This window comes from Aquarana catesbeiana, linkage group LG06, assembly GCF_042186555.1.
Source record: "Aquarana catesbeiana isolate 2022-GZ linkage group LG06, ASM4218655v1, whole genome shotgun sequence".
Classification (NCBI taxonomy): domain Eukaryota; kingdom Metazoa; phylum Chordata; class Amphibia; order Anura; family Ranidae; genus Aquarana; species Aquarana catesbeiana.
The window spans coordinates 84,821,087-84,837,242 of NC_133329.1; the positions used below are offsets into that span (position 1 = coordinate 84,821,087).

The window sequence follows — 16,156 nt, forward strand, 5'->3', positions numbered from 1 at the left end:
GAGACCCTGCTACACATATACAATGAACGCAAGTTCTAAACATAAGTATTACCTAGGAAAACTTCCATTATAACCCTTTTGCTGCCACCAGTGACCCAGACCACCGCAAAAGCCTAACAGAGCTCCTTCGCAGCAATAGGTTCAGTATAAAAACAATAAAATATACTTTAATATGTTTTATTATAGAAAAATCCTCATTAACCGCTTTTACTACTCCCTTCCTGACCAGAGCACTTGTTGCGATTCGGCACTGCGTCGCTTTAACTGACAATTGCACAGCCGTGCGACGTTGCACCCAAACAAAATTGATGTCCTTTTTGCCCACTGCAATAGCTTTCATTAGAACTTCCAGTGTTCCCGGGGCTCACGTCACATAGCTCCACCTCTTGGCCCGGCGCCTTTGATAGACAGAACGCTGATCCAATGCGGGATGTGTAACATCATCAAAGGCGTCGGGCCAAGAGGTGGGGCTATGTGACGATGAGCACCGGGAAGACTGTAAATTCAAATGAATGCTATTACAGCGGGAAATCCTGCTCTCTGCTGATTCAGGCGGCTTGCCTCTTCCTCTGCACAGGTGAGGCTGTATTGGGCACAGGCAACGCTGCATGGGGCCCAGGTCACGCTGCATTGACAATAGGGCAGCTGTGGGGGGGGGGGCTATTTGCAGGGGGGCCCCATACAACATTTTGCTATGGGGCCCTGCTATTTCTAGTTACGCCCCTGTAGCTTACCAAAAAATTGTGTTATATATTGTGTTTTTTGCATTAAAATTGAATAAAACTTATAAAAAAAAAAAAGTATTCATTAACCACTTCAGTCCCGGAAGATTTGGCTGCTGAATGACCGGGCCATTTTTTGCGATTCGGCACTGCGACCCTACACCCAAACAAAATAGCGTCTACAAAACAGGGGATAGAGTTATAGCATTTCTATTATTATTATTATTTTTTTACTAGTAATGGCGGTGATCTGCAATTTTTATCAGGACTGTGACATTATGGCAGACACATCTGACACTTTTGACACATTTTTGGGACCATTGGCATTTATACAGCGATCAGTGCTATAAAAATCCACTGATTACTGTGTAAATGTCACTGGCAGGGAAGGGGTTAACACTAGGGCGCGATCAAGGGGTTAAATGTTGTTCCCTGTGTGTGTTTCTAACTGTAGGGGGAGGGGACTGATTAGAGGGGATGATAGATCGTGGTTCCTAGCTATGGGGAACTCACGATCTGTCATTCCTCACAGAACAGAACAGGGATTTGTGTGTTTACACACACACGTCCCTGTTCTGCCTCTCCTGCCCGCGATCGCTCGTGGCCGGCGATACCGCAAGCCAACGTACAATGATGGCGATTCGCGGGATCATGCCGACCTAACGCAATATAATGACGGCAGCTGGTCGGCAAGCGGTTAAAGTGTATTTTTTTTTAACTCCCAAAAAATTGCGTTTGAAATACCGCTGATCAAATATGGTCGTGACATAAAAAAATTGCATCAACCACCATTTTATTCTCTAGGGCAGTGGTCTCCAAACTCCGGCTCTTTCCCTGCCCTTATCTGGCCCTCAGGGCACTATTCCTCCCATTGGACACCAAGGATAAAGGACACCAAAGATGGGACACTATTTCTTCCACCGATACCAATTATAGGGGACTATTCCTGCCACTGACACCAAAGATGAGGGGAAAACTGATACCAACAATCAGGCACAGTGCTTCCCACTGACACCAAAGACAGGGCACTATTCCTTCCACTGACACCATTTTCTACTCCCACTGGTCACAGTCCGGCCCCCCTAAAGTCTAAAGGTCAGTAAACTGGCCCTTTGTTTCAAAAGTTTGGAGACCCCTGCTATAGGGTCTTTGCTAATATATAAAACACACACACATTATATATATATATATATATACACATACATACACACACACATATATATACACAGTATCTCACAAAAGTGAGTACACCCCTCACATTTTTGTAAATATTTTATTATATCTTTTCATGTGACAACACTGAAAAAAATGACACTTTGCTACAATGTAAAGTAGTGAGTGTACAGCTTGTATAACAGTATAAATTTGCTGTCCCCTCAAAATAACTCAACACACGAGCCATTAATGTTCAAACCGCTGGCAACAAAAGTGAGTACACCCCTAGGTGAAAATGTCCAAATTGGGCCCAAATAGCCATTTTCCCTCCCTGGTGTCATGTGACTCTTTAGTGTTACAAGGTCTCAGGTGTGAATGGGGAGCAGGTGTGTCAGGGAAGACAGGCTTTCCATGTAAGCACCCGGCGTGCACGCATGCGTACTAGCACTTTAAGACACACACCTGTCACTAATACTGAAGTCAGGCGGGCTATTTAAACAGGGCTCCTACAGAGGTTCATTGCTGTTTGGTCTGCAGCTCCTGTGTTGTATCCTGTTTCCTGTGTGACCTCTGATTCTGATCCAGCTTGTTGTTACCTGTGATTGCCTGCTTCCTGTTCTGATCCCTGCTTCCCATAGACTCTGATCCTGCCTGCTGATTCTGTCTGCTGATCTTCCGGTACTACTTGGCTTGTGACCTGACCTCTCTTCTGCCTACCGTCTATGCCTGATCTGCCCGATTATTACCGACCCGGCCTGTCTGACCCTGCATCTCGCTCATCCAGCCTGCTACAGCTCCCAGCCCTGCAAGCCTGCATCTGGTACTGCTCTGTGGTTCATCCCAGCCTGCCACCAGTCAAGCATCGTGTCAGCTCATCTACTATCTGCCTGCTGATCACCGCTACTACACGGACTATTGAACTGTTTACAGGCACTCATACCCCACCGTGCTCCTGTGGCTGCTGTATCACTACCAGTAGTCCGCGAGCCGGAGTTGTACGAGAGGCCTTCCTCTACACGTCAGGCTCACATCCCAGGTACGTAACAAGGTGTGTTAAATTTGGTGTTATCGCTCTCACCCTCTCATACTGGTCACTGGAAGTTCAACATGGCACCTCATGGCAATGAACCCTCTGAGGATCTGAAAAAAAAAAAAGAAAAAAGAAGAATTGTTGCTCAACATAAAGATGGCCTAGGCTATAAGAAGATGGTCAAGGCCCTGAAACTGAGCTGCAGCACGGTGGCCAAGACCATACAGCAGTTTAACAGGACAGGCTCCACTCAGAACAGGCCTCACCATGATCGACCAAAGAAGTTGAGTGCACGTACTCAGCGTCATATCCAGAGGTTGTCTTTGGGAAATAGACGTATGAGTGCTGCCAGTATTGCTGCAGAGGTTGAATCGGGGGGGGGGGGGGGGGGGGGGGGGGGTCAGTCTGTCAGTGCTCAGACCATACTCCACACACTGCATCAAATTGGTCAGCATGGCTGTTGTCCCAGAAGGAAGCCTCTTCTAAAGATGATGCACAAGAAAGCCTGCAAACAGTTTGCTGAAGACAAGCAGACTAAGGACATGGATTACTGGAACCATATCCTGTGGTCTGAAGAGACCAAGATAAACTTATTTGGTTCAGATGGTGTCAAGCGTGTGTGGCGGCAACCAGGTGAGGAGTACCATGACAAGTGTGTCTTGCCTACAGTCAAGCATGGTGGTGGGAGTGTCATTGTCTGGGGCTGCATGAGTGCTGCCGGCACTGGGGAGCTACAGTTCATTGAGGGAACCATGAATGCCAACATGTACTGTGACATACTGAAGCAGAGCATGATCCCCTCCCTTCGGAGACTGAGCCGCAGGGCAGTATTCCAACATGATCACGACCCCAAACACACCTCCAAGATGACCACTGCCTTGCTAAAGAAGCTGAGGGTAAAGGAGATGGACTGGCCAAGCATGTCTCCTGACCTAAACCCTATTGAGCATCTGTGGGGCATCCTCAAATGGAAGGTGGGGAGCGCAAGGTCTCTAACATCCACCAGCTCCGTGATGTCTTCATGGAGGAGTGGAAGAGGACTCCAGTGGCAGCCTGTGAAGTTCTCTTGAACTCCATGCCCAAGGGGGTTAAGGCAGTGCTGGAAAATAATGGTGGCCACACAAAATATTGACACTTTGGGCCCAATTTGGACATTTTCACTTAGGGGTGTACTCACTTTTGTTGCCAGCGGTTTAGACATTAATGGCTGTGTGTTGAGTTATTTTGAGGGGACAGCAAATTTACACTGTTATACAAGCTGTACACTCACTACTTTACATTGTAGCAAAGTGTCATTTCTTCAGTGTTGTCACATGAAAAGATATAATAAAATATTTACAAAAATGTGAGGGGTGTACTCACTTCTGTGAGATAATAAATATATTTTATATATAATTATATATATATATATATATATATATATATATATATATATATATATACACACACACATACATACATATATATACATATACACACACACAGTATCATATTACTGTGAATCATGTTGTCGTTCTGCACTATAAACTGTTAAGGTGCTACTATTGTTTATCGTGTTATAATTTTACCAGTTTATGTATACTTGTTTGGAATCAACAAACGTGATTGCATACCTTATTTTCTTAGCCGTGCTTCATACAAAGTCCCAACCAACCCCCCTTTGTTAACATATCAGTATAGAAGCCAGGCACCTACAGTAGCATTTTCAGAAGCAGGAAAACCCCTGATTTTCCTTGGAAAAGGTTACTGTAAAGCAGAACTCCAGGGACCATAATTTTCAAGCTGAACTCTGGGGAACAGAAAAAAAACAACCCCCACAGTGAGGCTCCCTCCCCTCACCCATACTGCGAGGGTTAAAGGCTCATTTTTGCCTACAGTACCAGTTTAAAGCACTCTTTCCTTGCCTTATCCCTCACTCCCTCAGGTTTCTTCTTCCACCCTAAGCCTCTTCTTTTCGGCCGGTAGTGAAAGCTGTGATGTCATCAAAAACAATGCATTGTAAGTAGAGACCCAGAGCATAAGAAGGAAGGGTAAGCCTTGGGTGCTGGAGGTGTGAGGGATAAGGTAAGTAAAGGGCTTTTTTTTTTCCTGGTACCCAAGGCAAAACCAAGCATTTAACCTTTGCAGCGCAGGGAAAACCCCACTGCATGGGTAGTTGTTTCTGGTCATCAGAGTTCAGCTTTAAGTTATTCCTACCTGTTACCAGTGGCGGCTGGTGTTTTTTTTTTTTTTTTTTGGGGGGGGGGGGGGGCAGAAAAAAAACAACCCACCCCATTCCCCCTCCACCCAAACTGTTTGCTGGTCGGTCCAGCACTTACCCAAACGGTGGCAAGCAGCATGGTGCAGCGGCTCCGTGTCCTCTCCTCCATGACAGCTTCCAGCTGCTCCTCCTCCTAGGCATCTAATAGGATCGCCTCTCCTTTCAGCCAATTGGGTGACCGGTGTCAAAAACGGCTTCCTGACTGGCAGAGGATAATTGTTACAGCAACAAATATTCATTCGCTGTTGTAACACACCTGGGTGGGATCGGAGCACACTTTCTGCGACCCGAGCCCACCCTATATTGAAGCCTATTAGAGCCTCTGGCTCTAAAAACAGCCCCCCCCCCCCGCATTCAAATCCATACGTCGGAGTCCTGAAAGGGGCCAGATGCATGGATGGAGGGGGGGCGGCAATGGCCAAGGGGGGCAGCACCCGTGCGTCCTTAATGGACGGGCCGCCCCTGCCTGTTACTATCTCCTTAGCTTTGCAGTTTAAGCTTTTTTTTTTTTTTTTTGTTACGCTATGTGGAGTTTTTCTTCCCATTTTCCTGTGGAGGTGATATGCAGTTACAACCCAACCCAGGATATGGATGACAGTTATCTAAGCATTTCAAGGCTTGAATTCTATTTATATCTGGTGAGTGAGAACCCCTAAGGGGAGTGTGACGCACGGTTTGAGGATCTTGGTGGGAGGTGCACTTCTACCATTCAACATTAGGACCACTACCTGTGTCTTTTGGACTTTTTATCACCATCTGTCATTCACCTTTTTCTCATGTGCTTATAATCATATGAAAGCTGGTCATATTAGGAAATGACAGTAGTGCTGCTTTAGTATTTACAGGTACTCATACAGGTACCTTTGGACTTGATACAGTGGAACCTTGGTTTACGAGTAACGTGGTTAACGAGCGTTTTGAAAGACGAGCAACTCTAAAAAAAAAAAAAAATCCTGACTCTGCGAGTGTGGTCTTGCAAAATGAGCAGGTTTCAAGTCAATGGGGTCTGCAGTACCGCATTTGGCCAGAGGTGCGGGGGCGCCGGTGACACGCCCCCGCACCTCTGTGTATATATGTGGTATAAGTGTATGGATTTTGCATATTAAAACATGAGCTCCATCAGTAAACTATTGATTTTGTAGTGGTAGTACACTGCCATCTTCTCTTCAATAAAAGGTAAAGCATCAGTAAGAGGCCAAAGACATTTGGAGTCAACTGAATGTGGTTTATTAAAAGGGATTTCAGAAACAGCAGCAATGTTTGGGACATATTCAGATGATATTAAACCATTTGTAAGGAAAACAAAAAAAACTCTCGCACACCTTGCTTGCACCATCAAAACACACACACAAACACACAGATACAATGTGATAACCCTGTTGGGATCCGGAGTATTTGGCATATATAGCTAGTGGTCACTTGGTGAAGAATTGTGGTCCTCTATCTGTTCCTGGAGCCATTTTGTCTGTACCATGTGTTCCGGTGATAGCGAACATTACATTTTGCCTTTCATGATTGTTTACAATGAGAGCAGTATAGTGTGCAATTTAACAGGTTGCCATGTTTTTATGACTCCACCTGAAGAAACACGGAGCCTGAACAATCGAGAGGCTGCGAAATTAATTCCACAGGAAAACAAGTCCCCAGAGGAGACTTTTTGACAAAACGGGTCTTGCAGCCAGGCTACATGTCAATGCCTAAGGGCCGGCTTACGATTTTTCTGTTGCCAACCTTGGTCACAGCATAGCCCGACTTCTGAATTCCTGCATCTCTCAATGGATGAGAATTATTAGTCATAGATGGAGTTGGATGGCCTTCATATATATATTTCACCGACTGTGCCCGAAGAATCCGGTTTCTGATGTCACACAGTGGGAAGAACAAAGTCTCAGGCTTCATGTACCCTGGCAGCTCCTAAACCCGAGTTTGAGAGCTTTGGCACTTTTTTTTTTTTTTTTTTGCTAAAGCTTCTAAACTCAGCTCCATAAAAGGCTATGTGTCTATGTGGCTATGCACATGTAGGCTTTTAGCAGAATTTAGGAGCTTCCGCATTTAGATGGAGGTTAAACCTCCCTCTTCTGAACGCAGGAGAATTGCATTCAGGATAGGATTGTTTTGACTGCGAGCCATGGGAAAACGCAAAAAAAAAAAAAAAAAAAACACAGTAAAATCGTGACAAAAACGGGGTCTGCATTTTTGCCACACTTTATTTTCCCATGGCCGAGGTCAGGAGCTGCCAGAGTACATGAAGCCTTATTGCGTCTCAGGAACCAAATGCCGCTGTTCACATCCAGCTTTAGTGGGCTCCCCAATCGCACGGGAGAGCCCAGTTAAGCCGGTGGTGGGCCCCCCCTTCTGCCAACTGTAAAAGTGATCCAGCGGCTTTTTAGCCGCTATGTTACTTTTGGATTGAAGGGAATTTGCTGGTCCTAAAAAATATCTTGCTGCAGCGTTAACCAAGATATCACCTTTGCATTCCCCTATTATCTGTCATTGAGGGACCTGGAAACATTAAAAGGGATGTTAGCAAGGCTTTCTTTGACACAACTACTCGTATGTGAAGAAGTCTACAGATAACTTTAACAATCTTCAAGCAATCTGGACTGGTTTGCACTGTTGGTCAAGATCACATTTGCAAGCTTTGCATTCCCGAGCAGCATCAGCTTTATGTTATATACTAAAGGGCCAATGTACTCCAAGACACCATTATAAATGAAGCCCAGAGCATAGCCACAAACAGTTGTGCTGCTTATGTATCCAGGAGATGATGTGGTCTGGCATGTCATTTAACCCAATCAAAATAACAGCTCTATCCATCTATAAAGATATTATGTACCATTCATCTTGACACCCATATTTTAATCACCAACTGCAAAAACCATCACTGCCGCTCACAGGAACATGTTAATTTGCATACAAATCAAACGATTAAAAAAATCAGAACTTTAATAAAGTGTTTCCTTGAAGCACCATTTCAGTGCAAATATTAAACTCACATTTACAAGCATAACACATTAAAAAAAAAAAAAAAACAAAAAAACAAAAAAAAAAACAAAACCTAATTTCGAAATAGAGGAGGGTTGGTTTCCGGGGGGAAAAAAAAAAAAAGGAAGAGTAAGAAGCTGTAGCCCCTGACCACCAGAGTACATTGGGGATTTGACTATTGTGCGAGTTCTGTTCTAGTCAAATCTGTTGTCAGAATCTATTTCAGTGTAAGGATCCAAGGAAAGAACTTATATTGGTGAGATTAAAAAAAGGCATTGTCAACTTACCCGTTCACAGCAAAGTGACAATGTTTATTGAAAGCCCAGCCCTGACCATCTTCTACACACCTTTCCAGCACTTCTTTTCCACAGCTGCTACCAAAATACCCAGTGCTGGCTGGTGTCAGAGGTCACATACTACATCATACCTGTTGCAAGCACTAAGTATTTTGCAGTGATGACCACAGTAGGAGGAGCTATGGGGGGGTTACTGGATAGAAGAGTATAAACTGGTGGTAGGGTTACAATATTACTTTGCAATGAATAAGCAAGGGGACAGTGCCACTTCAAAAGAGTTGCAAATCATGACCTGTATGACAATAGCCTGTAAATAAAGGGCGCCTGTTGAGTGCAGAGAAGCAGCCATCTTGTGCATTTATAACCAACATACCTCAAGCCCTGGTGTCTGTTGTTTCTTGGGAATCCTTATAGCCGGTTCACACGGGGGCGACTTGTCAGGCGACCTAGCCGCCTGACAAGTCGCCTCCCGTTCTGTACAATGGAACCGTTCTAATCGGAGCGACGCAAGTCGCTCCGACTTAGAAGAAAGGTTCCTGTACTACTTTGGGGGCGACTTGCATAGACTTCTATACAGAAGTCGTCTTGCAAGTCGCCGCGGCAGTCGTGTGAGGCGACCTGCAAGTCGTGCCGCTTCTAATGTGAACCGGCGCTTAGCCTTCGCAAAGACAGGAATAGTTACTGACCCTTTTTGGTCTGATCAGGTGACAATTCCATGCTTATGGGCAAGTCTGACACCTGCTGGCTTACCTCTCTCAAGAGGAAGAGTAATCACACAGGTTAGATGACCTGTTCCAACAACTGATTTTCCTACCTGGAGATTAGGGGTCAAGCAACATCTGCTTGAGACAGAGCCTGGAGACCAGTGCCAGAAGACAGTTGGACTATGCCGTCACGTCTGATCTCCCTGTGAGGTCTCTAGGCCCCCCCTAAATTGGATAGTGATCCAGGTCACAAAGTGGCTGCCTCCCTCAAACAGGCAAGGAGCAGGTGCCCTTTAAAAACTAGTCTGCAAAATTAAATGTAATATATCTGTAACAATGGATTAGAGTGATCCAGCACCAGGACATGAATATTTGAACACTGTAGGACAGCATTCTAGATCTAAAAATTCCTGCGCAAGCAAAATGCGGTCCCGCACCACGTTTGAATATTCAGACACAGACAACCTGCACTAGATCTGAATATTCTAACAGCAGCAGAAAGTGTTCCTGCACTAGATCTGTACACACAAAGCCAGGCGTTAGTCCCTGTGCCAAATTTAATTATCCTAAGTGTTAAGCCCTTTGATGTCAGAAGTGTAAACCAAGAAGGGGCTCTGACAATAAAGGTCTTGCCATGTATGCCTTGGCCACACGAGTTTGAATGTCCTTCAGGAGGCTTCAAGTCTGGCAGTGCTACAAGTTCACAGAACCGGTAACATCTGTTCCAAGGAAAGAAGATAAAAGTGGATATGGCTAGAACTAGGGAAAGACATTATCACGTCTGTGCTAGGCATAGCTCTTCAAGGCCGTTTTTGCCAATCCGATAGCGAGCGAGATCTTTCCTAGTGACCAAACCAACAACCTGCAGGTTAGAGAAAGAAGAGAATGTAGTTAGCCAGTTCTGGTTGGGTAGCAAAGAATTTCCTTAAGCAAGTAGTGAAATGTACTATTTATAAACAGTTAATAACCAGAAAGATACCTAATGAATATTGTTGGAACTCAGAAAAAACAAGCAATTAGAAAAATACATTTTAGAATTTAAACTTATGTCATACTAGTTAGCCAGTCACTTGCGGCTAGTGATCCTGTTACTGGTGGCAACCTGGATGTCCTTCTTCTAAACCTGTCACTTGCGGCAACCTGCATGCCATACTAGTGATCATGTCACTGACTGCAACCTGGATGTCATACTAGTGATCCTGTCACTGGCGGCAAGTTGCCAACAGGATTGCCCTGAATAAACAAGCAAACATTCTTACATACAATGAGACCTTCCAGTTCAATAAAGAAGTACCCCCGGGGCCCCCAGTGTAATGCTTGCATGTGCAAGAAGATTATGGGGGAGCATTACTAAAACTGGTGCACACAGAATCTGGTGCAGGTGTGCCTAGTAACCAATTAGCTTCTAACTTCAGCTTGTTCAATTAAGCATTGATAATAAAACATGAAAGCCGATTGGTTACTATACACATCTGCACCAGATTCTTGCATACACCAGTTTTAGTAGATTTCTCCCTATGTGTAAGCAATAATCTCACAAAAGGTATGCTAGCACTGATGTTCTGTGCTTGGATCATAAAACTACAAAAACTTTCCCAGCACTGACTAGTCGGCACAACAAAACCAACTAACTAAACTAAAGTCCATGACACCATCCTCTCAACAGTCTGATGTCACCCGCAGGCATCTTTCAGATGCCAGGCTGCAGCCATCCTCATAGGTGACTCCTGTGCATGTGGAGGAGTTCAGTCATCCTGGCGCACAGGATATGTGCCGGAATGTAGACTGAGCTGTGCTTACACAGTTCAGTCTACATTCCCAAAAAAAAAGACTGTGAGCAGGCAGATAGATCTATTTTATTGCAAAAAAAGGCACTGAAGAGCCTGCATGCTCACAGTTTTTTAAAAAAGGAGACTTTAGTTCTGCTTTAATCCAAATGTTAATGGTGAAAATGTGGAGTTTAAGTGTTACCATTTAATGGCTAAAGTTATTTAAAAACCTTTTTAAAAAAATGTATATTTTGCCAATAAAGGGTGTCGCTTAAAGTGGAACTTCCACTTGTTCGTGTCTCCCCCCCCCCCCCCCCCCTCCGGTGCCACATTTGGCACCTTTCAAGGGGGGGGGGGGGGGGGGGGGACCTGTTTTGACAGGTTCACTTCCCCACTTCCGGGAGACGGGGCCGTGCCTCCATCTTTAGGAAGTTCGCCCCCTCTTTCTTCCGCCACTGGGCCATTAAAAAGCACAGCGCGCACTAGGGAACAGGCTGTGGCGGCGGCTGCACCCGACATCCAATCCGAAGTTCGGCTGCAGTGCTGACATTGGGGGCTCCCTGGACAGTACATGTCCATATACTAAAAGTCAGCAGCTGCAGTATTTGTAGCCGCTGTCCTTTAATTTTTCGTGGGGTGGGCAGACCTCCGCTTTAAACTCCAAATTTTCTACTATAATCGAAGGCTAACCCAGTACAAAACTCTATCAATCTAAATGTTCGAAACCTTTATTATTACATTATTTTGTGCTGAGAAGCTGGATAGAGGGTTTTGGAATTTTTGCTAAAGTGGAGTTAAAGACATACAGCTAGATATACTGTATATGGGAGTGGTTTTACTTGCCTTGTATTTATTCTCATCTACTCCTGACATTTACAGGGCTCAGCTTCACAGCAGTCCTGTCTGGTAGGGCAGAGCTTTTTCTCTGCTGCAGCTCAATAATACCTAATCAGCCATACAAGGATCAAAATTCGGCCGGTCAGCAGGGACCAGCTGGATTTTGATCCACGCAAGGGCAAGCTGAGTGTACATAAGTCAGTCAGTATATCAACTTGTGTACAACCAGCCTGTTGAAATAATTTCTCTCAATTAGTGATGCTGGCTATATAGCTGGCAGTGTTGATCAATGTACCCTGGAGGAGAAGCAGCAGACTGATGAGCTCAGCTCTGTCACTCTGCTTTATCCTCCCATCAGAAAGCTCCCGTCACTGCAGCAAAACTTATTGGCTCCTTCTTCCTTCCCCTAGTTTGAGATCTGCTGCACTGCAAGAAGTTGATACCAAGTTAAATTAAGGCACTTAAACTGCTTGCATTAACAAATACATTTAATGATTTATAATAGATTAGAGATCTGCATCTATGTTTGTCTTCTATCTCTGCCCTTATTGTCTTAGCCTTGCTATCTATAAACGCTTTACAGCGGCTGCCATTTTTGCTCTGTTGGATCATAAGAGTGACTATGGGGTCGATTTACTAAAACTGGAGAGCGCAAAATTTGGTGCAACTCTGCAGAGAAATTAATCAGCATCTGGTTTTTTTCTTTTACAAAGCTTAAAGGAGAAGTTCACCTTTCATAACATGTTAAACCTATATTCAGGGTTTAATAGGTTATGAATGCACTGGTCCCCGCACCTCCCAGCTAGCCTGTCAAAATTTAAAGTTAAAAAACTCCACCCACATCACTCATTTACAGCGCTCTGTGAATGGAAAACTACAAGGTCCGGCATCTGGCTGTCGGCTTGCAGTTTTCAATGAACTACCACGGTGCTGTGAGCGTTGTATTAGTTCATTCTTCCTGTCACAATGCATCGGCTTGCTGGTATGAGGTACAAGCAAGCCAATACACTGACAGATCTGCAGGGGACCTGGATGTCATCAGTGATCTGCTAATCACTGGTGCAATGCTTTACAGGCTCCAGAAATAAAAAATAATACACATTTTTTTACCTGCAAAAAAATGTGCATTTATTATTTTCTGTCAAAATGTGAATTTATCCTTTAACTGAACAAGCTGAAATTAGAAGTTGCAAAACTGCACCAAATTTTGCACTCTCCAGTTTTAGCAAATCAATCCCAGTGTGACCTAATAGCATCTGGGAGGAAAAGACGATGCCTGAGCTGCCCATATTAACCATCAGATTCCAGCTGTCATTCTTCCTGCACAGGTTAGAAAAATCACAGCTGGAATTTTTCTTATTTATGTCACCCGCTCTTCTCATTTCCAGAAACCTCACCTGCAAGACTTCTAGAAAATGTGTCAGAATATGAATAAATAAAATGGTGTGCTTACTCTATTATGACTGTCTACCACAACCAGATGCCGCAATCCGAGTGCACGGAACAGCTTAAACACGCGCGGTAATGATGCTTCCTGTGAATTACATACACACAATGATTAGAACACGTACATGGATTTGCATCAATATCATTGATTGTTGTGGGCAATACAAGTAGTAGCTGCGTTTTACTAGATTTTGTAAAAGGACAGCTCCACGGCACCCTGATATTTCAGGTTTGTATGGATACTGGCCGAATGAATAATCTAATTTGGTCAGGCTCTCCCGTAACTTGTGAATAAAACACCTATATCATGGCCGGGGGGGGGGGGGGGGGGGGTAATTGATGGGAACGACACCAACTATTGCAGGTCAGTGCTACCAATGAAGTTAAAATGCTTGATAGCATGTCCTCCTCCCTCCACTGCTGCTTGACCATGTTGCTCACAAAGCTACAAAATAATTAGTCCTGAGTGACAGAATTGTCTCGGGCAGCAGGCTGCACCTGAGATGGATACTATCATTATTCATGCAGGGGGAGGCCCGTAGTCACTGGACTGAACAATGGTACATTCCTTAGAGTAGTGCCTACCACATGGCACATCTGAGCTCATTTTGAGCTTTTCACCAACCAGCAACAACTTCATGTTACCAACTTCCCAGGTATCAGCAGCCTGGTATCAGCCAGCTGCGCCAATATGAGAGGCAAATTGCAGCACTTTTCACTGGGGTGTGCTTGCATTCCTGTCCAATCTGTTATCTGTTTTGAAGATCTCTTTACTGGAGGAGAATTACAGGAGAACTACATTAGCAGCGGGAGGTGAGGGAAGAGGAATGACTCGGGAGATCAAAGGCAACTAAAGAGGTGACGGGTATGAATGACAGCGGGAGGAAGTTGAAATAAATGAGTTGGGTTTTGCGGTTACTCCAGTATATAAATACCCATAAATTGGGCTTCATACAACAGTGGAGCTCACAGCCAAAAATACAAGGCAAAAGTGGTTTTTTGCCAAATAGTTGTGCATATCATTGCTGAAACACTGATTTTGTTTTGTTTTGTTTTGTTTACCATGAATCTTTGGACCAGGAAGTCATCTTTTATTCCTATTGAGATTTCCTTTCTAACATTACGAGGAACATAGCAGGAGAGGGCAGATAACATAGCAGAGTTGTTGCTGTGCCAGAAGCCCCAACCAACTGTTGCTGGAGTCTACAAGAGATATAGGACAGTGGTGGGAGATTCAGTTTTGTTTTTTTTGGATAGGCTGACGCTTTAAGCCTATGGTTCCAAAACTAGCTGGTCTATAGGACTCAATTGGAATAAAAGCATGCATGTGCACAGTTGTTTTAGTCTAGTGTGCAAATTTATGTTTTTTGCTCATTAGCCCTACAGTCATCTCATATCTATAAGCTGTCTTATTTAAAACCTGCAAAGGAGGCACTTGGCCAGCACAGGCAAGAGGTCCGGGCCCATAGCTAGCCTACACAAGGAAGCCCAATCATCACCCCACCTCATGGTTCAGATGAAAATAAAATGGGTACACAAAAATAAAATAGATTAAATGGACTTACCTGAGGCACCGTGTATGGTGTAGGGTTCATGAACTCAGAGAGATCCATCAGGCACTCCCGCTCATCCTGTGACACATGTATAGACTGGATCGGTGGGAAACGAGGGTAAGCATCTCTAAAATCCTTCAGCTTTAAGCTCCTCATATTTGGGCTCATGCTCTCTCTCTCTACAAACACCTACAGACAAGAGGATAGAGTAACGTCATTTAGGGAGGGAAAAAAAAAAAAAAAAAACACAACAAAAACACATATTGCATTTTGCGCAGGTGATTTGATCACATTCAGGGAAATCCTGAAAACGTGACCTGTTGGGGGTACTTGAGGACTGGAGTTGAGAAACATTGGTCTATAGTAGTGTTTCTCAACTCCAGTCCTCAAGGCGCCCCCAACAGGTCATGTTTTCAGGATTTCCCTCAGATGAGATGGCTGTGGTAATTACGAAGGCAGGGAAACTGATCAAATCACCTGTGCAAAATAATGGAAAGCCTGAAAACATGACCAGTTGGGGCGCCTTGAGGACTGGAGTTGAGAAACACTGGTCTATAGGACTGCATTGTCATATTTAACCACTTGACCTCCGGAAAGTTTTACCCCCTTCATGATACTCCTGGTGGTAATTTGATCACCACTGGGTTTTTAATTTTATACTATCTACTATATTTTCTACTTTGTTCTAAAATACATCAATAAAAAAAGTAAATAATCAAATTTCTTTATAAATTTAGACCAAGATGTATTTTGGTACATATCTTTGGTAAAAAAAAAAAAAAATCCCAATACGTGTATATTAATTGAATTGTGCAAAAGTTATAGCGTCTACAAACTATGGTAAATACACTGGAAATTTTATAGAGACTATACTGTTAATTGTGGCGATCAGTGACTTATAGTGTTACTGTGATAGGATGGCGGGCAATCTGGCGCTAAAAGATTATCTAGGAGGGTCTCTAACTGCTTTCCAGGGAGAAGAAACAGCCAGATTGCTGTTCACGGTACACAGAGTTCTGCTTTTTGGTAAACACAGAACTCTGTGTGTAATTGGACATAGCCGGTCAGCTGATTTCAGCCGAAATCATTGGCTGAAAACAGTTGCCAAACACAATCACAGGTCGGCAGGGGGCGCGTGCATGCCTGCCCCAAAGCCGGAAGGTGGCTCTCATGTTCATGTAAAAAAAAAAAAAAAAAAAAAAAAATTGACATGCTGGTTGTACCCAAAGTTGATTGATGGATTGATTTGGGTACAATCAGCCTGCCCATACATGATGGATCGCACCTCAGTCAGTCCCTGCTGAACCGGCTGAGATTCGATCCATCTATGGCCAGGTTTAGGGTGATTAATTTAATATCCACCCGACAGTATATTTGTAACTAATACGGCTTTAAAGCC

At 44.1% G+C, this 16,156-nt stretch overlaps 1 protein-coding gene across 1 annotated transcript in view; it reads right to left on the reverse strand.

The window, feature by feature from the left end:
• Window positions 1-6,378: 6,378 nt before the first annotated feature.
• The window catches only part of CLCN7 (chloride voltage-gated channel 7), a 102,761-nt gene continuing 92,983 nt past the window's right edge, over window positions 6,379-16,156 (reverse strand). Inside the window, 3 exon segments of the mRNA XM_073635187.1 lie at window positions 6,379-10,014; window positions 13,212-13,292; window positions 14,770-14,946. Coding sequence (XP_073491288.1) covers window positions 9,928-10,014; window positions 13,212-13,292; window positions 14,770-14,946 — 345 coding nt within the window. The 3' untranslated portion in view covers window positions 6,379-9,927.